The sequence below is a fragment of the Gymnoscopelus microlampas genome, assembly GCF_963454915.1.
Source record: "Gymnoscopelus microlampas genome assembly, chromosome: 11".
Classification (NCBI taxonomy): domain Eukaryota; kingdom Metazoa; phylum Chordata; class Actinopteri; order Myctophiformes; family Myctophidae; genus Gymnoscopelus; species Gymnoscopelus microlampas.
In genome coordinates, this window is record NC_139948.1 from 1148495 (window position 1) to 1175418 (window position 26924).

The window sequence follows — 26924 nt, forward strand, 5'->3', positions numbered from 1 at the left end:
TAAAATAATGTATGGAATGAATATTTGGTTCACAAGAAATCATCAAGACATGAGTGCAAAATACAGATAAATTCAATAAATAAATACAAAACATAGTTTGGAATGATATGATGTACAACAACTCATAGCATATCACTGACACATACAGTAACTACACACACATGACCTTTAAATATCCTCCAACCAGTGGGTTTTAACAAAAAGTATCAATTAAAGCGTGGGTTCAAATTAGTGTTAAATAGCCCTATATTGTGATAGTAATCATTGCTATGTGTTCGTTCAGTAACAGGGGTCTCCATGTCTCCCCATCTCTTTTAAGCAAGTGACATTGAAACCAATACATGAGCAGACAAAACAATGTTATACAAGTTCATAAATTATATTTGATCCTGATTGGATGAAATTGTAATCCCACCAGAACATTCTTTACCAAAAAAGTTGACCAAATAGCTGGGGCCATGGGGAGACCCCTGTTACTGAACAACTCTATAGCAATGATTACTATCTGAATATGGAGCTTCAACTAAACAAAAATCACTTACAGAACCTGAAAACAAGACAGAAAAACGTTTTTTTTTGTCACAAGATCACAAGACCCTCCGTTCACAATTGCTAGACATTAAACTCTTTCAGTTTCACATAGTTTGATCATTCCACTCAGGCCTGTAGTTTGAGGGCAAAAAACTAGTTCTAACTGATGAGATCTAACCCACTTGGACCCTTACGGGTCTGTAACTCTGAGAGAATGTTTATACATTTCAAGGACCCCCAGTTTGATATTTATTTTTCATTTATTTATTTAAATCTCTGGGACCCCAAACTACACTATAAAATCAGTTCAAATCGGTTACAGACCAGTAAGGGTCCATTTAGACCCCCGGTGGTCCCCAACGTTGAGAACCAGTGCCTTATGCCAACCCCCCTCCACCCCCCAAATAAAAAAACAAACAAAAACAACATCAACGACATTAAGCATCCAAAAATAAAGCAGTCTCATCATTTCCTCCATTTACAACCATTTACAATGGAGTTCAAGTTTGTTTAGGTCATAACAACCTCGGCAGTGTTTGAGGAATAACACAGCTGAGCTAATACGATGACTGGTCCCCTTCTCTCCTACTGTACCAACATGTGTGAACGATAAAACACTGAAGGATCATTTGCAAATCATACAACACCGTGAACACTTTGAACTCAATGACAGAACAGCAGCCGCTGTGGACGATGGCTGCAGGATCAGAAAGGTCTGTAGTTCCAGAAGCTGGAGAAGACGGATATCTGGGAGGAAAGAACCAAAGGAGAGAAGGCTAATTAAATCCATCTGTTCTTCTGGGGTCATTTTAACGTCTACTCAGGCTTTTGTGAGCACCCGAGACAGTTTTTAAGTTGCTTCATTCAATATTTAGATACTTCATATTCATTTTATCAGACACGCACCCTCATATAATTCCATTGAACTTCAAACTCAAACATTTTAACCATTAGATTCAACTTGAAAACACATTTGGCTTGTCAGTCACCAGAACCAGGGATGTGTGGGTTGAGCTGGGCTCATTCAAAACAGCCCTAAAAACCTCATCTTTCTGGAGGCCTAAAGAGGAGCTAGTACCAGTTTCCCTGTAGACAGACGACCCCCCCCCCCCCCCCTCCCCTTTTTTTTGGTACATACTTTTTATTTTATTTTCTAATGCTTTTTTTGTATATCATTTTTTATTTTCTCATGCCTTTTTTGTACATAATGGTATATATTTTTCCCTCTGTATTCTTATGTTGATTTTTGAACTGTTTGGTTGTTACTATATATGTCTATGAAATTAATTCAAGGACCCCAACGGAAACAAGCCTGCAAGGACTTTTTTGGCCGGACCTTTAGACAAAAGCATTATAAATGTAACTGTGTTGTTTTACATTCGTTTGCCTAATAAAAATTTCAATCAATCAATGTGTGTTGTCAATGAGTCTAATAGTGTTAATATTTCCATACCAAGATAATATTTTTTTTGACAAGTCGTTTTTAAGAACGAGAGCTTTGTGTAACTAGGCCTACAGCATATCTGCCCAGACTTGCTGAAGTCACCTTAGTTCACTTCTGCATTCCGCACTTCTTGTTCCGTACTTGAGATAACACTGATTATCTATCTATCAATAGATAGTATGTGTCACTTTTCCACCGGGACACGCCCACCCCTCATCTAGACTGAGTGGCAAAACATTGAGCAGCATGGAGCGTTGGAGTTTGGAAGCACTCAATGGTCCTTCACTTGGAAAAATAATCACCTGCACAGAATTTATTGACAGAAAGTAGCTCATAACATGTCTCTATGGTGGATGTTTATCATTGGAGCGGACGGAAGGGACGTTTTTTGGGCTCATGTCACATCCGTCCATTCCATTTTACAGGGACCTAGGATCATTCCTAAGTTGCGTCAGAGCGGCCCTTGTGGAAAAAATTCAAAAACATTTGAAAACACGTATATTCTCGTGTTTGGCACTCAATGTGTTGTTAGCAATCGATGTTGATATAATGGTACTGACAGGTTCTGACATTGCCTGCATTAATAGCATATGTGCATACTTTTCAATGTAAAAGATAATAATAATAATAATAATATAAATTCCAAAGAAAATGTCTGAGCTCAGGTAACAGCACGAATGACCAATCACCACCTCGGTATTAACGCTTAACCTGCCTGAGTTATTTCAGATTTTTTGCAGTTGTCTGCCAGAGATTTTTCATTGAAATTAAAAAAGTACTCAGGAGCCGAGATACAGAATTTTTAAGTTTTAAGTTAACAAGGAAGTGGATAGGAGTCTAGATCTTCGAAAAATCATATCTCCTTGGTCTTTGGGTCAATTTTTTTTTAAATGCTGCTTTGTGAAATGTTGGCCTGTAGTGGACACTCCATCTGAACGGTGCGCCAGCGATAAACAACAATGCTGCCGTAGCTTTGGGAGACAAAGGCTTTTTGTCATTATGCCAATTGTTTCCTCTAATATTAGTTTTTTTCTAAAAACGCATATGCGTTATTGGCAGGCAAGTGATGGATTCTAAAGAACGCATATATGCATTATTGGCAGAAAATGAGTTAAGAATTGTTGTTTTAAATGTTGTAGGAGCTCAGGTAGGAGATTGTACTTAAAGCGGCACTATGTAGCTTTTTTTTTAAAGGAATAAAATGTAATTTAGTCCAATCTAAATGTATGTTAATACAATATAACTTAACAATTGGGGTGGTTGTATTGTCTCCCTGCTCTAAAATAAAGGTCAAAGAAAAAGAAAGAAGAAATGTGCTTAGTTCCTTTCCAGCAGTGAACATTACCCACCTTGTCTTTGAGCTGCTGGCAGAGCTGCAGAGAGATGGTGAAGAAGACCAGTGTATCGTTGAGCCAGGGCACCACGCACTCTACCTTGTGCACGTGACTCACCTCGAACCGATTGTTGTTCAGCTCACTGCGGGGAAAAACACAACTCTCAGGCAGTGTTGATTTCTTCGACTAAAATTATAAATATATAATTATAAATATATTGTCAATTTTGTCAACAAATCAAAACTAGACTAAAATGTTATGCTGAAAATAGCCGATCTACATCGGCTTTTTTCAGCATGCAACCAATTGTAAAATCAGCCATTACGACGCCATCAAGGCACCGCCAAAATACATTTTAGTCGACTAAATCAACTGTAGATTTAGTCGACTATAATCTTATGATATTTAGTTGACTAAAACTAAACATTTTAGATGACAAATATGACTAAAACTAAATGGAATTGTATTTAACTAAATGGAATTTTATTTAACTAAATGGAATTTTATTTAACTAAATGGAATTTTATTTAACTACATTTAAAAGACTATGACTAAAACTAAATCAAAATTTGCTTTCAAAATCAACACTGCACTCAGGTCAGCTGTACTCCTACTTACACAAATACTAACTCAAAATATTGCTGTCGTAGAAAACGTGTTTTACAACGGTGGTTCTCAAACTTGAAATGATATGTATTTGGCTGCGGACCCCCATATCAAAAATATTTTTTGCCAGGGACCTCCAGAAGCAAAGATTAGAGTTTTTCTTGTTCAAGATTAAAATAAATATATAGTAGATCTACAAGCTCATAGCGTGGCACGAAGTGACGCGTTATGAGCTTGTATATCTGAAATTCTTTATAGCCAAAGTATAAAGTGGTTAAAATGATTGTGACACTATATTGACACATTTAGCTGGGGATCCCCTAGTACCCCCCCAAGGACCGCTGGGGGTCCCCGGACCCCACCTTGAGAACCAATGTACCAAAGGCGTGTATGATGTCGTTCTGGTCAACAGCATATTTCTATTGACCAGATCTGTCGGTGGCGCAGTTGAGTGAAATAAAGATTCTCCGTCTAGTGGACATATTTTATTTTCCGGCCAAAAAGTGGATTTTACACAAAAAGTGGCGTTCTGAGAGGCTTCCCACTGCAGAGAATGGGCTTTCAACATCATACAAACGCCTTAGTTTCGGTGAGCAGCGAAATTATACTCGTTTTTTACTACGGTTTAGACATTGCATTTTACAGTCAATGGGAAATACACTGTTCATGGCAGAGCGTTAGAGAACACTAACTTCCTAAGGCTCTGGATCAGAGCTATGTACGGTATAATGATTGAACATTACTTACAACATGGCTCCAGGGTTGTGTAAGACTGAACTTCCAGACGGTTTGAAGTTCTGTTGGGGAGAAAAACAACAAAACAATATGGTTTACAATACCGAAACTCCACCATGTTCATTTCAAGGACCCCTGAAGGATTTGATACCTTTCTTTTATCCCCAGACCCCCAAACTACACCATGAAATCCTCAGTGTTCATTTAACTCTGAGGGTGTGCAAATGTACACCCTTTGTGCACTCTCAGAGTTACAGACCCGTAAGGGTCCATTTGGTTCCATTTGTACACTCTACTCTAGTTACACCTGGACCAGATATTGAGAAACTGGCATACAACAAAAACACACACTTTACTACAGTACATTGCACTATAAAAAATTGGCCTGCGACAGCTTCACAGGTATCGATAGCATGGGGGCGTCGGGACCAAAGCCCCCACGCTCAATTGGTCAGCCCCCTCATGAATCTCAGATGTCAGGCTCAAACTTACAGTACCATTACTATAGCGGGGCGCAGCTAGGTGTCAACACGCCGTTAACACCTGGAACAATAGCCCAGACAGAGAGAAATACCTTTTTTTTGGGTTGCGGCGGGGGGGCGGGGCTATTGCGGTTCGAGTTGAGCCCCCACGGCCGTGCACATAAATCGGCGCGCCTGGACAGCATCATAGGACAGAGTATAAATGAAAGTGATTAAGTGATTTTCTTTTCGTTAAAATGAGTGTTAAATAACTCCTTCTTGTGATATTACTCATTGCTATAGAGTGTTTGTTCAGTAACAGGAGTCTCCATGGTCTCTCCAGCTCTTTATTAAATATAACATGCATTTTCGGGCTCGGATACCAATTTTATCCAATCAGGAGACATAACTCACACAAGGATACAGCATTAACAAATGCCATTGGAAGTGATTACAGAGATAAACTAGAAAAAGTGCTCCTCGGAGCACAGGTCTCCGCCAGGTCACGTCGTTATTGTAGCCTCCTGATGGCGCTATAATAGGCCAATGTGAAAAGGGTGGCATTACTTCCTCGGCCTAGTGGGAATGAGCGTGCATTCATGATTTGAGGCATTTTGTTGCAAAAATGTGTTTTGCTAAATTAGACCTGCTGGTGGCGCTATAACAGGCCAATGTGAAAAGGGGGGCATGTCTTCCTTGGCCTAGTGGGAATGTGCGTGCAAATTTTCACGGAAATCACACGCTGCGTTCATGATTTGAGACATTTTGTTTAAAACGGACCAATCCTGCCAACTTTGGAAGCCAACCTCAGCCAATCAGGATGGAATATGAAATATCGGACAGATCCGTGTTGATCACATGACTATAGAGATACTGTGTACCGATTTGCGTGATATTTGGATAAAATCTGTAGGAGTAATATCCAAAAATATGTTTTGCACAAATGGGCCTCCTGGTGGCACTATAACAGGCCCAAGTGAAATATTTGGGGCAGAGGTTCTGCTGTGGCATCGAGGGAGTGTGTGTGTGCAGTTTCACAGCGACCGGGGCAACGGTGGCGGAGATTAGCTGTTAACAGACAGAAGGACGGACACACACACACACGGACGGACGGACGGACGGAGGGTAAAACATACTCTCTCGCCATGCCTTCGGCCTGGCGGAGACAATAAGCAGACAAGATTGGAATTGGAACACTATAACACTGAAGCCGATAAATGGGTGCTCTCCATAGAGGTATAATATAACTAGAGGGCGGATTGCCCCGCCCCCAGCTATCATTTCAATGAAAGTGCTCACTGGCGTTCTGAAGCACCCGGAAGCCTGCCGGAAGTAGAATTATTGAGACGTTTTTGGGGACACCATAGAGTTATGAACATGCGCACTAGTGTCCTTTTTGCGTCCTACGGCAGCCCGTGTGTCAAGGTATGAACCTTGACACTTGTACTGAACAAACACTCTACCTTAACCATAACCCTTTTAACAAAAAACGTTTTGTTTTAAGTGAAATGTGTATGTTCATAGAATATACTTTGTAGTTTAGGCTGGGTCAAACAATATCTTTGGATATATCTGACTAGTGTTGGTTTCCACATCTCTCTTCCGTGTGCCCTTGAAACGCCTTAATACTAATACTAATAATACCCATTTCATCCGACGGGGGAAATCGGCACATGGAGGGGGGACCACGGACGGACGGACGGACGGACGGACGATGGTACATCGATGGCCATGGCCATCGATGTACCATATTAGGGAGGTCAACAGGCATTCATCCGTAAATGGCACACTGTAGGACAGCCTTCTATTTCCGATCACTATTTCATTCATCTAGTTTTTGTCCTCGGTGGTGCTGCTGTGTGAAATGTTGGCCTGTAGTGGACACTCCATCTGAACGGTGCGCCAGCGATAAACAACAATGCTGCCGTAGCTCTGGGAAACAAAGGCTTTTTGTCATTATGCCAATTGTTTCCTCTAATATTAGTTATTGCGACCGTAGGTCGCATTTACTATAGAAACCTGCTCCAGGTGTCTGTCCGTCCGTCCGTCACTCCGTCACACACACACGTCACACTTTTGCCCTGCTCATATCTCCGCACCCGTTGCCCCGATCCATGCCAGATTTTGCACACACACTCCTTACCTGCCAAAGTACACCCTCCAAGGACCCCCGGAGCTCCAGGGACCCCCAAGTGTAAAAAATGAGCACATGTGGACAAATTACCAAATGACCACCCCAACGGGGCTGCTCACGGGGCATTCCCGGGGACCACCCACTCCTGGTGCTCCAGAACGGATGCAAAAGTGGTGGCGCCCCCAGTGGAGGACCCCCTGCCACTGCAGCTCACGTAAAATGCCGTAACTCGGGGGCTTGCCCCCCGATCCATGCCAGATTTTGCACACACACTCCTTACCTGCCAAACTACACCCTCCAAGGACCCCCGGAGCTCCAGGGACCCCCAGCTGCCTCGGGGACCCCCAAGTGTAAAAAATGAGCACATGTGGACAAATTACCACCCCAACGGGGCTGCTCACGGGGCATTCCCGGGGACCACTCCTGGTGCTCCAGAACGGATGCAAAAGTGGTGGCGCCCCCAGTGGAGGACCCCCTGCCACTGCAGCTACGGTCGCTTATCTCCCGATTAGGGAGTCTTACTGGTTATATATTAGTGTATAAATGGAACCAAATGGACCCTTATGGGTCTGTAACTCTGAGAGTGTACATATTGTTGTACACTATCAGAGTTAAATGAACACAGAGGATTTACAGTATAGATTGAAAAAAAAAAAAATTAAATACAATTTGTATGAAATGGTTTTGGTTCTGCGGTGATGGAGGTCTTGTACAGTACGTGTGGCTCATGGTTCTACAGTGATGCAGGTCCAGTGGCGTAGCATATTAACAGCAGGCCCCGGTGCAAGCTACTTAGGACCATATGAAATATAGGCTACTGTGAGTAGCCTATAGATTGGGGTGCCTGTGAGTGTTTGGTGCAGAGCAGTTGGGTCTGCGGTTGGGACAGCTTCGGGAAAGCTGATTTAAGCATTTGTGGAGATCTTGTACAGTCTCCTCATAGAGCTTTCTGTGGCATATTTCGCAGCAACAACACCTCTCTTCTTCCGGTCGTCCCTTCACAATAAAGTATCTCCACTTTACCTCCCAATGCACCACATTTTTATCATTAACTCATTCAATGCCATGCTCATTTTTGGAATTTTGTCTCTGAGTGCCACAGCCAAAATTCATTGTAAAAAAAAAAAGTGCTTAGGAAGCGAGATACAGCCTTTTTAAGTTATAGGTTAAACAAGGAGTGGATGGAGCAGCAAATCTTCAAATCATCATATCTTGGGTTCTGAACATGTTTTTCAAAAAAAAACAAACATATATTTTGATTTTTTTATTTATTTTTTATGACGGATTTGACGGATTGTGGCGCACGCGGTGTCAGGCCACGTGACGGATTTGACGGATTGTGGCACTGAATGAGTTAACAGGAAATATGCAGGTCTTGTACAGTATGTGTGGTTTCTGGTTCTACAGGGATACAGGTCTTGTATGTGTGGTTCCTGGTTCTACAGGGATACAGGTCTTGTATGCGTGCTTCCTGGTTCTACAGGGATACAGGTCTTGTATGTGTGGTTCCTGGTTCTACAGTGGTGCAGGTCTTGTATGAGTACTTCATGGTTCTACAGGGATACAGGTCTTGTACAGTATGTGTGGTTCCTGGTTCTACAGTGGTGCAGGTCTTGTATGTGTACTTCATGGTTCTACAGTGGTGCAGGTCTTACCTTGGTGGAGTTGGGCTGCAGCACATGAAGCTGGTAGACAGTCAGACACAGTTTACTCAGGTTAATGTAGAAATTCACCATCACATCCCCAGGCATGGGAGGACTGAACATTTTCTAGAGACAAAAACGAGAAAAAAAAGAGAAGTTAGAGACAACTTTGTCTACAGCCACTACTATTTGTTATTCATCAAAAATATCTGTGTAATATATTAGTCAGTGAGTGTCTTACTTTGAAGTCTGCTCATACGTCCAATTCATATACGTGCAGTGGTGGAAAAAGTACTCAAGTGTTTTACTGAAGTAAAAGTATCAATACTGCAATGTAGAAGTACTCTGTTACAAGTAAAAGTCCGGAATACAAAAATGACTTAAGTGAAAGTACAAAAGTAGCTTGTAGATCGGCTATTTTCAAATAGCCTAGGTATAAAATAGGGCTGAAGTAGTTAATGTGTGTTTCATAATATCATAATTTATATCTGAAAAATAACTAAAGTTCTCAAATAATTGTAGTGGAGTAAAAGTTTGTCTCTGAGATGTAGTGGAGTAGAAGTAAAAGTATTGAAAATAGGAAATACTCCAGTAAAGTAAAAGTACCTCAACATTTTACTTAAGTACAGTACTTGAGTAAATGTACTTAGTTACTTTACACCACTGTATACGTGTGTGTGTAGGCTACTGTGTGTGTGTGTGTGTGTGTGTGTGTGTGTGTGTGTGTGTGTGTGTGTGTGTGTGTGTGTGTTACCATGAGTCCACTGGTAGCCAGTTCAGGCAGGGTCATGGTAGCCGGGGTGGTCAGACGGTTGCGTGCTCTGGTCAGCTGTAGCATCACTGCATCCATTAGCTGCAGCACAAACAACACAACCTCAGTTACTGGTCCAAGCCATAGGTTTGTCATGTCCTTTGTCTCCCTCTCCTGACGGAGAGAGGTAAAGTCCAACATAACAATAAATAATGCAGGTATATCTAACGTCTCTAATCTGTTGTGCCGTCTGCTTCAAATAACTTTATTGACATTGACATTATTTTAGCTTAATAGTGATTGTATTATATTGACAATATGTTTTTATTTATATCATTTATATATTCTTTTAGATGCCATTGTTGGTGCTCAATTAGTATGTAAAGTATATTAACCTTTCAATTTAAATGTTAAACTCTGGTTATATTCAACTCTATATTAAAATATTAATCTACGGTTATATTACATTTTATATGAAATTATTAAACTATGGTAATATTACATTTTATATTAAAATATCAAACTTGGATGATGAGATGAGTTTAAGGTGCAACAGCTGACCAAATAACGGTGTTTGAATTTAAGTTTTGCGTTTACATAATAATAATAATTATTATTATGAGCATAAGATCATGATATAAGATAATTTTCAATGAATAGTGCAGCCATGGTGGGCTGTATAGAGTACAGAAGTCCTGACGCCACTCGTTCATCCACAGGTTCGTAAAGTAATTTCGCTATGGAGAATAACATTGGGTCATCTTAGAATCGTCTCATATAAGAATTGTGGTCCAAAAACAAACAAACTGTCTCGGCGATATTGTCAGGGAGGAGGTTCTGTATCGTTTATGATAGTTAATATCTTATATTTGATACAGTCTGTTTCTGGCGAAAATGTAACTAATTCGGCGGAAGTAACATTGGCGTTTTCTCACCGTCAGTTGATGCTTCATATCCATAAAAGTAAAACCGCCGGGGTAATTTGTTTATTTTTGGAACACAGTTCTTATTTGACGCGATATTAAATACGTCTATGGGGATTCAGAATGGGGGTGGAAAACCGCGAACCAGGTAAACAAACCTAGGATGTGTAAATTACGTCAGACTTCGGTGCTCTATTGTGAAGGTAGTGATGGACACACCTTGTGGACCTCAGCTCCAGTCTTGAAGTGGTAGCTCTCATACACATACAGTATATATAATAACAATAATAATACTATTTATATAGCGCTTTTCTAGGTACTCAAAGAAGAAGTAGTTAAAAAAGGTTAAAAACAACAACAAAAATCTATATTCAGATATCAAACTATAACTCCATTAAACTTGATGTTACCTTGTTGACCTCAGCTCCAGTCTTGAAGTGGTAGCTCTCGTCTCGACTGCTGAGCAGCTGCAGAGCCTGGTTCACATGGTTCCTGGCGTCCTGGATCTGAAGCAAGGCATACAGGAGACACGGGCAAGGCATTACATTACATTGCATTACAGTCATTTAGCCCATTAACACCTGAGGCGATTCTTAAACATTTTCTAAATCCTAAAATAAAATAAAAATAGCAGATCTACAAGCTCATAGCACGGCACTCGGTGCCGCGCTATGAGCTTGTATATCTGCTATTTTTGAATAGCCAAAGAAATCTAAAGTGACACAGTTGCGTTCCAGGTCTTAATGGGTGAGCAGACCATGTCAAGAAGGGCTTCTCAAACCTTTTCAAATGTATTCATACACCTCCATCTGAAAATATTTTGTGCCAGTGACCCCCATATAGGATTTGTGTTGTTAAAATATTTAGAAAATATTCAGAATTGTTCACATTTGGTTTAAAAAATGTGTTTGAAAATAGCAGATCTACAAGCTCACCATGCGTTGTTGCATTGTGACGTGTTGTGAGCCGATGTATGTGGGTTAAAGTGGTTAAACTGATTTTTGATGCTACAGCATATCGACTCCTTTTGCCGGGGACCCCCTGGAACCCAGTCAAGGACCCCATGGGGGTCCCCGTGCCTCACTTTGAGAACCACTGACGTAAAGAAGGAAAAGGGCACATTCTACACACCATGGCATGTGCCACAGACACACTGGCAGGCAGAATGGAGCAAGGGCGTCTGATGGAATGCATTGAAGTCAAAGAGAAACAGCTGGACATGCATACAGTATGTGTGTGAATCTTATGTATCTGAGGTATCTAAAAAGTACAGAGTACGTTTCTCACTGGCCTTCCTGGAATAGGCTCTATGCACAGCAGCCATATTGTGAAGACATTCACAGGTGTTGCCAATGATACTAATGAAGGCTCTGTTCCATTCTGGTCAAACAGAGTCAGGGTGCTGATATTGTGCATTGGCTCACTGAAAACACTCTGTTACACCCGTGGGTACAGTTGGGGTCCAGGGACCCTCAAGGGCTTCCAAATGACCCCTTACGGGTGTGTAACTATGAGAGTGTACAAATGGAACCAAATGGACCCGTAAGGGTCCATTTGGTTCCATTTGTACACGCTCAGAGTTATGGGGGTCGCGGAAACCACTGTGCTACACTAAATGGAACAGAGCCTTCATTAGTATCGTTGGTAACACCTGTGAAGGAAATGATAATATGGCTGCTGTGAATAGAGCCTATCAGTGGTTCTCAAACATTTTCATGTCAAGGGCCCCCCAAATTAATATGTATTTGACCACAGACCGCCATCTGAAAATATGTTCTGCCAGGGACTCCCATAGATGATTAAAGATTAAAAATGTTTCAAACATATTGTCAAATATTACACATTTCTTTAAAGATTTCTTGGAAAATAGCTTCACAACGCATTGTGAGCTTGTAGATCTGCTATTTTCAAATAGCCGATGTATATACTCAAGGGTTTCAAGTGGTCAAACTGACTGTGATGTTGCATCATGGGACCCCCCCCTGTGTGGGAAAATCCGGCAACAATACCGTCTGGGCTGTCAGCTGGTAGACAGGCAGTCAATAATTGACAGTCTTGCAATGGCAGCACACACTTTACTGCACTGCCTGTAACGCTCTATGCACAGCAGCCATATTGTGAAGACATTCACAGGTGTTACCAATGATACTCTGTTCCATGTGTAGCACAATGGTTCTCAAATGTTTCAATTTCCATGACCCCCATAACTCTGAGAGTGTACAAATGGAACCAAATGGACCCTTACGGGTCCATTTGGTTCCATTTGTCCACTCTCAGAGTTACACACCCGTAATGCTCCTCATTGACTTACATTGTATGGTCAAACAGCTCTCAAAGTCACTCTTTTAGCACATAAATGAACACAAAGTAAGTTGATTCAGACAATATAGAGCATCACCAAACCCAGTACTGTTTGTTTTTTTAATAAAAATGTCAACTTCCTGCTGATTTTGCTATTTTTATTAAGAAGAAAACTCGGACTGGATCCGCGGATCCGGATCCGGATCTTAAAATAGTAAAATCAACAGGAAGTTGACATTTTTATTAAAAAAACAAACAGTACTGGGTTTGGTGATGCTCTATATTGTCTGAATCTGCTTTGTTTGTGTTTGTTTACGTGTTAAAAGAGTGATTTTGAGAGCTGTTTTACCGTACAATGTAAGTCAATGAGGACCATATTTTGAATTATCAAGTTCTAAACAATGGAGCATTTTTTTAAATTTCCAGTCCACCTTTGGAATTACATCATGGCAAGGTAACTACACAACCCAAACCTCTACCAAATAGGTCTTGCCCTTTAAGTGTGTGTGTGGGTTTTATAAATATTGAACTAATTGTAAAGTATTAACATGAGCTTGTGACTAAATAATAACTACATTGGATCCATGTGGAGTATGGAACTATACTCTTATTTTCGAGTTAAAAAGATAGCTCAGAACAGCATTAATGACACTTTATTGTTCCAGCTATTTCAACAAGTCCCCAGGACTTCTTGTGTTTTCCTTTGAGCCCAAGTGTTTTACCGTGCTGTTTCTGTGTGGCCTGTTTGCCTTTGCTCAGGGCTGTGTGCAAACCTTTCCTCAATAAACAAACATTTTTCTTGAAACACATATGTACACACCTGATAAAAAACTACCACTCTGGGCTGTCACCATATAAGGCCATTAGAATAAATACATAAAGCCATCAAACTACACAAATGACCCTGTATTTTTCTGTATTTTGCCGGATGATGTAATAAAGCCACTAAGCCTGCACACCCATCTCATTTTCAAGTTTGCACCATACACCATTGCACCATTCATACACTACATCAACAAAACCAGACTTTTAACTGACTGTTGGTACAGTTCCTTATGCAGTTAACAAAGAAGGTCTCACAATATTAACCCATTGAGACCTGAAGCCGATTCTACATGTCTCCTAAATCTCAACAGTTTTCTGAAAAAAGTTTGTTTCTATATCAGTGGTGCTCAAAAGATTTGAGTTAAAAATGTTCGCTTTAAAAATATATATATATATTCAAAGATTTGCAAACATTTTCATGATTTTTCAAAAATAGCAGATATACAAGCTCATAGCGCGGCACGAGTGCCGCGCTACGAGCTTGTAGATCTGCTATTTTTGAATAGCCCAAAGTGTAAAATAATGCTTTTTAGCTCAAATCTAAAAATGAGACAGTTCCAGGTCTCAATGGGTTAAAAAACAAAACTATATAATTCAAGTAATACCAAAAGGAAAGTTGAATAAATAAAAAGTTAAATGCTACTGTATTTAACCACTTTCAACCTGGCATCCCTATTTTGCTCATGTCAATGTAGGCCAATATTTTCAAAAGCGTTTCCAAAACTTTCCAGAAGAAGCTACATTAGCCGATATATCATCATATATATCATATCATATTTTAAAGAATGGTATAGTATACTGCATGCATGTTAAGAGCGGAAACATGACGTGAACACATTTGAAACATGTGCTGTAGTTCCGTATCTATCCACTACATTCACTGAGGGGGGGGGGGGGAATTATCCCACAAAGCAACCTAGTGAGTTCTTGACAGGTTTGATCCTGTTTTGTTGAGTTAATATTGTCCAACACAAATAATGGTCATGTTTGTGTAAGGCTGTATTGTATGTATTTATTCTAACGCTCATGTGACAGTCCGAATGGTTTTATTTGCACCTGTTAATGTGTCTTTCTGTTTCAAGACACAATGTGTTTATATAGGCCAGGGGAAAGGGTTGTCTCACACACACACACACACACACACACACACACAGTGGCGCAGCCAGAACGCTAGTATAGGCTGGGCCTAGGCAGGAGCGGGTGGGCACGCATGCATGCACACGCAGAGATTTGCGGTTATTGGGCGGATATTGGCCGTTTTTGGGTGTTTTTATGTTACTTTATTTCGGTTTTAGGGTTAGGTTAGGGTTATGTTATTTAATTCTTATTTTTGCCTGATCTTACCGATTTTTTATAAAAAAAATATATATATATAAAAAACAAATGTAATTTAAAAAAAATGTTGTTTTTTGCTAAATCGATTGGGTGGGCCAGCTTTCTATGTGGGTGGGCCACGGCCCATCCAGGCCCACCCATGGCTGCGCCCCTGACACCACACACACACACACACACACACACACACACACACACACTCTCACACGCACACGCACACGCACACGCACACGCACACGCACACGCACACACACACACACACACACGCAGTCAAAGAGCGCCGGGTGGACAAGCGTATGAATAAACACTATTTCTGAATGACTGACCTTTATGAAAGAATTGTTAAGTAAAAATAAAAGATGGCATATCAGATAACACACATTGTTTTCTGATATGTGTTTTTCTATGTGCACACTACAGTAGCCTATATAATCTTATTGAGGTGTCTAAAAAGCAAGATTCTGACTGGGCTGTATGGGCTGTCATCCAGAGGCTGTCAATTATTGACAGCCTCTGGATGACATAGAGTCAGATTCATATTTTGTGCTCTTTAGACACCACAATAAAATTATATAGTGTACAAAATAAGCCATCAGAAAACATGTGATGTGTGTCTTCTTTTATTTTCCTGAATAATGCAGACACACTTTAAACCTCAAAAGCATAAAATCATGTCATAGGCAAAAATCTTCAAAAGTTGCAAAAATAGCCGATCCATAATAGGTCACAACACATTGTGATGCAATGTGTTGTACATGGGCTATTTTCACAACTTCTATGCGGAAGAAATAGGGCATTAAAGTATGAAAAAACATACGATATGGAGATACTGGAGATACAAGTTAAAAGTTCAAAGTAAGGGTGCAATGTAAACATCATACCTTATAATAATACTAATTAATCATTAGTAAGTATGGTGTAATAGTAAGACATGTAAACAGCATTCCTGTTAATAAAATATATCATTATTATAGTGTACCTGCTGTAGTTTCCATTGCTTGTCCTCCCGGAACTGAAAGTGAAGTGCTTGACTACTTTTGGCAACTTTCAGGTTGATATCCTATTGAAGAAGAAAATATTTATTCGTATCTACAGGTTGCATTATTTCAGCTGCAGTATTTGCAACCCACTGCACATTTTGAACTAAGTTCACATCTAATTGACGACAGATTGATAAATGCAGTTGTGTTGTGATGACCATGCGGACATTTTTTCGGTCAGTGCAAGTTTGATAAACTAGATTTTCAATTGCGCCGATCAGAGAAATGGTCAGTGAGTTATGGCCATTTGAAATGTTAGACACTGCTGTAACCCTGTTGTAGTGCCCCATATGTGTGCGACTTAGGTTTTTGGGTGTGACTATTGTCATGGCAGGCCCCTGAACAGCATTTGTGCCATGTTTGGTGAGGATTGGAGCAATGGTGTGGCTAAGGCCGTCGGGGTCCCCCTGACGTGGCCCCTGGTGTGGCTATTCTCATGGCAAACCCCTGAACAGTGTTTGTGCCAAGTTTGGTGCGGATCCGTAGCCTGACACTTCATTTCCTTTCACTCCATTATTCAGTCTGAAGGCCCCTCTCAGTGCACCAGTTTTCTGAGATGGGGGCGTGGCCAAAGTGGGACTCTATGACAATTGGTTCATACTGGACTATCCCAGGCTAGCGATTCAGGGGCTGGAGCCAGGCTAGCGGATCGGAGCAACAGAGCGCCTCGCAAGTCTGTTTCTTACAGTTGTGACATCCACCTTCTCCCACCCACGCAATTTTTATATAGGATGAGGACATCTGTGTGTGTGTGTGTGTGTGTGTGTGTGTGTGTGTGTGTGTGTGTGTGTGTGTGTGTGTGTGTGTGTGTGTGTGTCACTCACAGCTTGCGTCAGGGCCTCTCCCTGCAGTGTAAGGACCCCCTTCACTTGGTCCATGCTGTAAAAAAAAAACACACAGTTCCACATCATGCATGTGTTTAATGTTTACCACACAGATGCATCGGTTGTTTACCAAAAACCGATGCATGGTGAACAAACACTATATTATAGTTTTGTAGAGTCTATAACAATGATTCTCAACCTTGTTTGATTTTTAGGACCCCCAGTTCGATATGCATTAGACCATGGATTCAACTTTTATCTCTGGGACCACCAATCTACACTGTCAAATCCTCAGTGTTTATTTAGTTTATTTTACAGAACCGCAAGGGGTCCATTTTGTTCCGTTTGTACGCTCTCAGATTTACAGACCTGTAAGGGTCCATTTGGACCTATGGTGGTCCCCAGACCCGAAATTGAGAAACAGTGCTCTATAGCAGTGGTTCTCAAAGTGGGGTCCGGGGACCCCCAGGGGCCCTTGAGGGGGTTCCAGGGGGTTCCCAGCTAAAGTAGTTAATATAGCATCACAATCATCTTAACCACTTGATCCATGTATAGGTTGGCTACTCAAAAATAGCAGATCTACAAGCTTGCAGCGCGGCACAATATTTTTTCCTACTATTTTTGAACATTATATTTTTTATCTTGAAAGAATTAAGACTTTTTAACACAATATGCTCTTCTGGGGGTCCCTTGCACAAAACATTTTCAGATGGGGGTCCGTGGCCAAATACATATCAATTTGGGGGTGAAATTTGACATGAAAAGGTTTGAGAACCACTGCTCTATAGCAAAGATCACAATATGTAATTATTTAACACATTCAACATTGTCAACATTTTGTCCCTGAAAATCTACAGGCTGCAATTTTCGCCGAAGGGATTTGGTTTAGAGGGGGGAAAAAGGAGCTGAACAAGTACACAGGACTTTCTTTATCTACAATGTTGCCTCCATAAGGCTATATTATTTCACTACGGTTAGAGTTTCACTCGCCAGTGTAAATGTAGCTGTCTTGGTAATTGCACCGACAGAGAAGTCAAGTTACAAAGGTGTGGTAATGTCATACTGTAGGCTTCATTTTGAGACAGTCACTGTCCCTGGCTGGATGGAACCAGAGTATCCAGGAGGAAAGCTGGAAAGTAAACTTGCGCAAGACGGCGCTGCTTGCCAAAAAGACGTGATTTTCCCTTAACCCATTAAGACCGGGAACGCATCTGTGTCATTTCTAGATTTTTAGCTATAACCATTATTTTATGCTTTTGGCTATTCAAAAATAGCAGATATACTTGTAGCTACTCGTAGCTACAAGCTACGAGCTTGTAGATCTGCTATGTTTTGAAAAATCATGAACATTTGTGCAAACTTTTGAATATATATATGTTTTTTAAGCAAACATTTTTAACTCAAATCTTTGCCTCTGGTGGATTCTACAAAATGTCTTCTAAATCCTAACATTTTTTTTGTTTTTTTAAACAGATGTTGCTATAATCAGTGGTTCTCAAACTTTTTCATGTCAAGGACCCCCGAAATGATTATGTATTTGACCGCGTACCCCATCTCAAAATATGTTGTTCCAGGGACCCCCCAGAAGCAAAGATTTGAGTTACAAAAATGCATATATCCTCCTATAATTCTACAAAGCTCTGTGAGGGTGGTGAACCCAAATCTCTTCTGCCCGGTTCTCCTCAGTGGCTGGAGAAATTGATCTGAATTTGCACACAGCCATTGACCATTACCATGTGCACAGAACAGCGAAGCCCGTTTTCCGCTTTCCCCAAATGTCAGCTGTTTATTAGCGTTTTTGTGTTCGCCGGCTCCCGGGTTGCCAGATCATGTGCGCATATCCCCCCACAGGTATGGACTAGTACATATAATGATTCAAAGATTTGCACACATTTTCACGATTGTTTTTTTTTTAAATTGCAGATCTACAAGTTCATAGCGTGGCACTCGGTGCCGCGCTATGAGCTTGTATATCTGCTATTTTTTAATAGCCAAAGAAATCTAAAATGACAGATGTGTTCGTAATGTGTTAAAGTCTTTACACACCAGAAGCGTGACGAATAAACTATAAAAAAAAAAAGATTTCACATCAAACTATTATTTTCCGATGCCTCATTCATACATGTTGATGCTTTTATTCAAGAAAAATAATTAACTTGTGTTATCGCCGCGTAGTATTTGCGTTCGGTGTGGATGCACTCATGACACAAACATCAGTTTAGACTAATGTGAAATAATCAGACAAAATAAACCTGGCACCTTCATCTTTGTTTTGTGTTTTACAATTATGTTAAGGCAATAGGACACCTTTGGTAGAGGTTTGGGTTGTGTTGTTACCTTGCCATGATGTAACTTCAAAGCTGGGCGAGATATCAAAAATAATTGCTCCATTGATTAGAAATTGATCATTCTAAATATGCTCCTCATTGACTTACATTGTGCAGTGAAACACCCACTACTCCAGTGACAGTGCAGATACTAGTGTTGTTGCTGCTCTTACCACCATTATGATTGTAATTATTATTGGTTGTGGTACTCATAATTTAGCCCTGGGATTCCTTTTTTTTTTTTTTTTTTTTGGTTTTCTGACCTCAGTTACACCCCAAAAAGCTGAACATTGAGTGGATTTTCTGTGGTTTGGGGTTTTCGGAATAATTAGGCTCAGAAAAGTGCTGTGATTGGGCCGTGGACTTTGATGTCAAAGTCCATTAATCCCACCCCCTCCCCGCAGAGTAGAGGTGATGATTGACAGGCAAAATCCCTCAACAGCGACAACCGCAGGCAAACAGGTTTTATTTTCATTGCAGCTGAACAGGCTTCAGAACACTGAGAGAAAAAACCTGCCATGGCTCACTGGAGGGGATCTTTCAGTTAAAACCTTTTAATACACGTTTGAAGGACCATGATAAAGACTTAACGTTTCGTAAAACCAGCATGTCATGAAACCTTTAAATCCTGTGTTGAGGGTCACACAAGGAAATAATGCACTCTTGAAAGTTGAAACTAAATAAGTTGAGAACCAACCATTTATTTGGTTGTTACAGTGTGCTTGAAAAATATGCATCTTCAGCACCTAGTGATGGCCAACCGTTAACCGGTAATCGTTAAGAAATTGGTAACCGGTTAATACTAACGGTTAATGGTTAACCGTAAAAATGGTGGAGCAATAATGCACTTCCAACACCCAAGTCCACTGTGTGGACATACTTGTGTCTTTTCAGGTGATCTAACCGACTGAAACTCTTGTTACACTGTCTACAGTAGAAAGGTTTTTCTCCAGTGTGAATACGCTGGTGTCTCTTCAGGTCATCTAACTGACCAAAACTCTTGTCACACTGTTTACAATAGAAAGGTTTTTCTCCAGTGTGAATACGCTGGTGTCTCTTCAGGTCACCTAACTGACCAAAACTCTTGTCACACTGTTTACAATAGAAAGGTTTTTCTCCAGTGTGAATACGCTGGTGTTCCCGTAGGCTACCTAACACACTGAAACTCTTATCACACTGTTTACAATAGAAAGGTTTTTCTCCAGTGTGAATACGCTGGTGTCTCCGTAGGCTACCTAACACACTGAAACTCTTATCACACTGTTTACAGTAGAAAGGTTTTTCTCCAGTGTGGACACGCTGGTGTGTCTTCAGGTGACCTAACTGACCAAAACTCTTGTCACACTGTTTCAGGTTATGGAAGTTTCTGAATTACCCTTCGTAGTCAAAAAGATGGACAAAATGTAGAATTTTGTTCCGGATATATTGTCTTAAGACACATTTTTGGAACTTCATGCAAAGCACTGCTGAAAAGAAGATAAAGTAAAAGTAGAAAAGCTGCAGACATTCAGTGCCAGTTAGCCAGACCAACCATAGTGAAGCAGTGTGAACCACAGTCATAAGACCATACAGGAATGTCCACAGTTAAACAGACTAATTGTTTTGTCCCTGCATGGCGGCATCCTGCACATTTTGACCCCAAACTGGGGAGTCACTTGGGCTGAATCCATGCCAAGATTTGGATATGACTGAGTCTGTGTGTGAGTGTGAGCGTGCGTGCGTTTGTGTCTCCGGGCCTAATCTTGTGACCTGCTGGACAGATCAGTGCCATATGTCAGGGGTCTTCAACCTTTTCAGGCCAGGGACCCCCTAGCTGAGAGAGAGATGAAGCAGGGACCCCCTACTCTATATTGTATAAAATTGTGTTTCAGATTCAACTTTTTTTGTTTACTTGGTCTGCTCTTTTTTCCCTCTACACCAAACACCTCTTTGCCAAAAAATAGCCGATCTACAAGCTCACAACGCCTTGCGCTGCGAGGCGTTGTGAGCTTGTAGATCGGCTATTTTTTGGCTAAAGTTCTCCTCAGAAAAGGGATGTTAGGGTTCAAGTGCTTAATGTTAGGTAAAAAAATAAAAAAAATAGAAAAAATTTGAAAAAAATAGAAAAGAAATAGAAAAACATTAGAAAAAAATTAGAAAAAAATAGAAAAAATCTTATCACACAAAGATTTGGCAGACCCCCTGTAGTAACTCTGAGGTCCCGGACCCCCTGTTGAAGACCCCTGCCATATGTCATATGCACACTGCCAGTAGGCCAAGGAAGTACCCTGGATTGTTTTGGGGGGGAACCTGGATTTAAGACCTGAGGCCGATTCTACAAATGCTTTCTAAATCAGTAGTTTCTCGTGCTAAGGACCCCCCACATTGATATGTATTTGGCCACGGACCTCCCCCCCATCTGAAAATGTTTTGAGCCAGGGACCCCAAGAAGAGAAGTCTGTATTAAAATAAATTCAACATTATTCAACATTTTTAAAGATTTTTCTAAACATTTAAAAACAAAAAGGAGATGAACAAGCTTGTAGATCGGCTATTTTTGAATAGCCAATGCTAGAATCTAAAATTACACACATTCTTTCCCGGTTTTAGCGGGTTAAATCTGAAATACTAGGACGGTGCCCGTTGGGCGGCATCCTAGCTCGACATAGACGTCTCACGAAGCTTTGCACAAATGTCAAGCGAAGCCCTGCGAAGGCCCCACAATAAGCCATGACATCACAGACTGGCCACATGAGGTCTGAGATCCACATGAAGCCACGCTGTTATTGCCAGACCCAAGGGGTCGGCCTACATGAGGCTTTGTACCTGTTTTCTGCATACATGGGCATGCCCCCTTTGCCCTTAGGCCCCAGCCATAAAAGTCTGTCCCCCTTCCGTCCATACATGGACATGTTTTGTACCTGTTTTCTCCATACATGGGCATGACCCCTTTGCCCTTAGGCCCCAGCCATAAAAGTCTGTCCCCCTTCCGTCCATACATGGACATGTTTTGTACCTGTTTTCTCCATACATGGGCATGCCCCCTTTGACCTTAGGCCCCAGCCATAAAAGTCTGTCCCCCTTTCGTCCATACATGGGCATAAAAGGGAATTTATTCTGGGTCTGGCAGAACCAGGTCTCCTGGTCTTGTTAGATCCAGTCTGGTTTTAATCCATTTAGAGCAGCTAATTATGTTCGATCTAAAAGCTCATAGCGCGGCACCGAGTGCCGTGCTATGAGCTTGTAGATCTGCTATTTTTTTTTTAATCGTGATCATTTTTGCAAATCTTTGAATAAAAAAACAATTTTAAGCGAACATTTGTAACTCAAATCTTATTGCTTCTGGGGATTCTACAAATGTCTTCTAAATCCTAAAAGTTTTTATTTCTATTTCTATTTTTTACTTATGTTGCTACTTATCAGTGGTTCTTAAACCTTTTCATGTCAAGGACCCCCCAAATGTATTTGTCCGCAGACCCCCACGTGAAAATATTTTGTTCCAGGGACCCCCAGAAGCAAAGATTTGAGATAAAAAAAAATGTATATGCATTTTTTCACTTTTTTTTACAAAGAAAATAGCAGATCTACAAGCTCATAGTGCGGCACTCGATACCGCGCTATGAGCTTGCATATCTGCTATTTTTGAATAGTCCAAAGAAATCTTATCACGACACTCAGATGCGTTCCTGGTCTAAAAGGGTTAATTACTCGTGCAAATTTCGGCGTTGTCACTGTTGTTGTACTCCACTGGCTCGCCTGTCTCTTCAGCCACACAGCGCCTCAGTCCCTACCCCTCCGCCGACAAGCTCCACCCCATCCCGTAGGAGTATGTGCAAATATGACTCTCCCTGCCCCCGTTTCCCTCCACTGTAAACGGGCCATTCATGGTGCTCGGGTTGTACAGTGGTAAAGTGCATGCCGACCACCGCGGAGGTTGTAGGTTCGAATACACCGTGATGCAGCCGGCATTATCGAGTGTCTACGAACACAATTTTCCCTTGTTCAGGGGAGGGAAGCCGGGAGGGGAGGGTAATATCTGTCACTGCATGTACTCCGAAGGGCACTCCACTTGTCAGCAGGGAGTGTTGGGCGGGAGGAGAAGGATGAAGGCTCTACGTCCTCACTAGCAGGCGAGTCAGTACGATACAACAGCAGCGACAACATACAGATGTGTCTGGGGAGGAATCATTTGGCATAATTGGGGTTCTCCCCAATTATAAAAGAAAGGAGAAAAAATGGCTTTCCCATCATACAATAGGCTCTATGCACAGCAGCCATATTGGGAATGAATTGGGCCCCTTCCTTACTTCCTTCACAGGTGTTACCAATGACACTAATTAAGGCTCTGTTCCATTTAGTGTGGCATAGTGGTTGTCTTATTTTCAAGGACCCCCATAACTCTGAGAGTGTGCAAATGGAACCAAATGGACCCGTAAGGGTCCATTTGGTTCCATTTACACAACCACCATAAGGGGCCATTTGGGAACCAAAATGGAGTGTTTCTAGTGAGCCAACATGCAGATATCAGCACCCTGACCAGAATGGAACAGAGCCTTAATTAGTATCATTGGTAACACCTGTGAAGGAAGTAGGAAGAGGCCCAATTTCTTTTCAATATGGCTGCTGTGCATAGACCCTATTGCTGGACGGGTCGCCATAGTGACACACCCAAATATTTGTGAGTCTTAGTCGTTATGGTTAGACCACGTCACAGATATGTGTCCACGTCACATATCTAAGTCTGACATATAGACTCCATGTTTGGGCAAGATTAGGACATATATGGATATAACAATCAATTAAAAAAACACATTATACGTGCATCAGTATAGTGAAAATCAATTAAGCACAGGCTTAGGTTCAGCAGCCTGACAGTTTCTAGAAAAAGAAGACTGCCACAGTCTCTTGTTATGGCTCTTGATATTCCGGTATCGCTGGCCAGGTCGAGGACGCAGCACTGGTGTGAACAGGCTGTGGATGGGGGGATGTCCTAACACTGATGACAATAGGCTCTATGCACAGCAGCTATATTGGAAATAAATTGGTCCTCGTCCTTACTTCCTTCACAGCGGTTATCATGATACTAATGAAGGCTCTGTTCCATTCTGGTCAAACAGAGTCAGGGTGTTGACTCACTGCTCTGCTACACCAGTGGGTCTCAAAGTGTTGGCCATGGACCCTCATGGTTCCTTGAGGGGGGTCCAAATGGACCATTAAGGGTCCATGTGGTTCCATTTGTACAGTCTCAGAGTTATGGGGGTCCTTGAAATGTAAAAGTTTGAGAACCACTGTGCTACAATAAATGGAACAGAACCTTCATTAGTATCATTGGTAACACCTGTGAAGGAAGTAAGGAAGAGGCCCAATTTCTTTCCAATATGGCTGCTGTGCATATAGCCAGCCTTGGCTATGCATTGTTTCTTGTGTGTTTCCTGGAGGCAGGGAAGCTCACCTCCTACGATGGGCTAAGCTGTCCCATAGTGACATCATCTGGATGACACAAGCACCGTAGCCAATGACATAAAAAGGCAAGAAAACCTCAGTGAGATAGATTCAGATCCAAAGGCGATACGCAGGGGCTCCATCTGCAAGGCTCGATCTTCGCTGTGCCAACCTGGGTATTTACCCTTTACAACCCAGATACTCACTTGTGAGCTTGTGGACACCACTGCCGTGGGTCTTGGCTTACGCGCAGATAACTAGCCGAGGCTTGGTATTTTTCACTGTTGAAAGACGTTTGTGAGCATTTCGTCGATCAGGACATAATTGTGTGCCACAGGGTTGGGAGTTTGGAATATACCAATTTGGGAATGAGGTTTACCTTATATTTTAAATTCACAATTGCTCATTTCTTCATCTGTGCGATTTCATGTTGTTTTACAGATTATTTCACGTCAAGCAGTGTGTCAAGTATACCAACGATTGCCAAATATTTCAGCACGAAAGGGAGGTATGAGGAAGTTAATCCATATCTCATTGAGGACATCCTTGCTGTGAACAAATCTCAGTTCCCATCGGCAGAATGCCGCGCACTTCATCTGACCGCCATAATAAGACATGGCACAAGGTATCCGACGTCCGAAAACGTCGAGAAGATGCAGCGAGTCTACGACCTGGTTTTACACAACGCCTCTGGCAGAGAGAGCTGGCTGCGTGAAGTCAAAAACCACTGGAGAATGTGGTACACTGAAGACATGGACGGCCGCCTGGTGGAGAAAGGTGTGAACGATCTCAAACATCTGGCTGTCAGGATGTCCAAGTTGTTCCCTTGGTTGATTTCAGAGGAGAAGCTTCGAGGCGGACACACGAGGTTCATCACCAGCTCAACGCACAGGTGTATCAACAGCACCTTGTCCTTCCAGAGAGGTCTGACAGAACTGTGGGATATTGATGACCAAGAGTTTGACTATGAGGTGAACGATGCCCTGATGAGATTCTTTGACCGGTGCGCTAGGTTTCTGAAAGATGTTGACGACAACCCGTCGGCCACTGAAGAAGTCGACAAGTTCAATTCGGGACCAGAGATGAAGCGGGTCACGGAGAGGATGGCAGACCGTCTCCATGTCCCGCACAGTCTCATCACTGACGATATGGCTCAAGCGGCATTTCACCTTTGTGCCTATGAGTTTTCCATTAAGAATGAGAACTCCCCCTGGTGTCAGCTCTTCGACGCGGCTGATGCACAGGTTTTGGAGTATGCCCTTGACCTGAAGCACTTCTGGAAAAGAGGCTATGGCTACCCCATCAACAGCAAGTCAAGTTGCATTCTTTTCCATGATGTTTTTGGTCGACTGGACAAAGCGGCCAGTGAGAACGGGTTGGGGAACGCGGTGTCCGAAGCTGTGACAATCCGGGTCGGCCATGCGGAGACACTTCTGCCCCTGCTGACCCTTCTGGGCTTCTTCAACGACAGCGAGCGCCTGGCATCCGACAACTACGCTGCGCAAGCCCAGCGCGCGTTCCGCACCAGCCAGTTCTTACCCTACACCGCTAACCTACTGCTGGTGCTGTACGACTGTGGAGAGGATGGCCTGAGGCTGCAGCCACTGCTCAATGAGAAGGCTGTGGTTTTCCCCGGTATGGATCCGCACCAGGCGTCCCTCCCTCTATACCAAGATGTCAGAGATCACTACAGGGAACTGCTCCAGGGCTGTGACTTTGAGACAGAGTGTCAACTCTTCCAAGGAGACTACATACACATAGGAGAAAAGGGTTGATTGCCTAAATTGAAGAGGTTGTGTTTCTATACATGTTTTTGATAAATGGGAGAAAGCTCAACAAAAATGCTCCTATAATGGGTCTTTTATTAACCTCCTTAGGCCTGGTTTAACAGTTATTTTTATTGCCAATAGACACGCTTTTCTTTAACTAAAAGAAGTACAAAACACAAGTGAACATAGTTTAACTCCTTGAGATAGTAGAATCCTCTGACACTTCTCCTCTGATCAATCAATCAAATCCAGGTGGTTACATTCTGTATGCATACATACTGTATTATATGTAGGGTTGGGTACCGAAATTCGGTTCCAAGCAGTAACCGATAAAGAAATTGTCGGTACCGGGTACCCATAAACAATACGTAATTTCGGTTCTGCATATCGGTTCCTAGACGCGCTAAAAGCCGTTAAAACAAAGGCAGCACAAAATCACAAATCCGGTAAAACACCGCTGTATGGAGAAGTATACATCAGTTGCGGAGCTGCTGCTTCTCCCTGAGCCACATTCCTCCCCGCA

At 41.9% G+C, this 26924-nt stretch overlaps 2 protein-coding genes across 2 annotated transcripts in view; one reads left to right on the top strand and one right to left on the bottom strand.

Moving 5' to 3' along the window:
- Positions 1-968: 968 nt before the first annotated feature.
- rogdi (rogdi atypical leucine zipper) overlaps positions 969-26924 on the bottom strand; it is a 36680-nt gene continuing 10724 nt past the window's right edge. Inside the window, exons 4-11 of the mRNA XM_084072696.1 lie at positions 16885-16939; positions 16000-16080; positions 10973-11068; positions 9643-9741; positions 8901-9014; positions 4663-4712; positions 3325-3451; positions 969-1278 (exon numbers count right to left, since the gene is read on the bottom strand). Coding sequence (XP_083928822.1) covers positions 1237-1278; positions 3325-3451; positions 4663-4712; positions 8901-9014; positions 9643-9741; positions 10973-11068; positions 16000-16080; positions 16885-16939 — 664 coding nt within the window. The 3' untranslated portion in view covers positions 969-1236. The remainder of the gene's footprint in view (positions 1279-3324; positions 3452-4662; positions 4713-8900; positions 9015-9642; positions 9742-10972; positions 11069-15999; positions 16081-16884; positions 16940-26924) is intronic.
- LOC311055047 (multiple inositol polyphosphate phosphatase 1-like) lies at positions 23147-26407 on the top strand (the record flags this gene model as incomplete). The annotated part of the gene is made up of 2 exons (XM_084071121.1): positions 23147-23219; positions 25074-26407. The coding sequence occupies 2 exons, from the start codon at positions 23147-23149 to the stop codon at positions 26405-26407; spliced, it is 1407 nt and encodes a 468-aa protein (XP_083927247.1).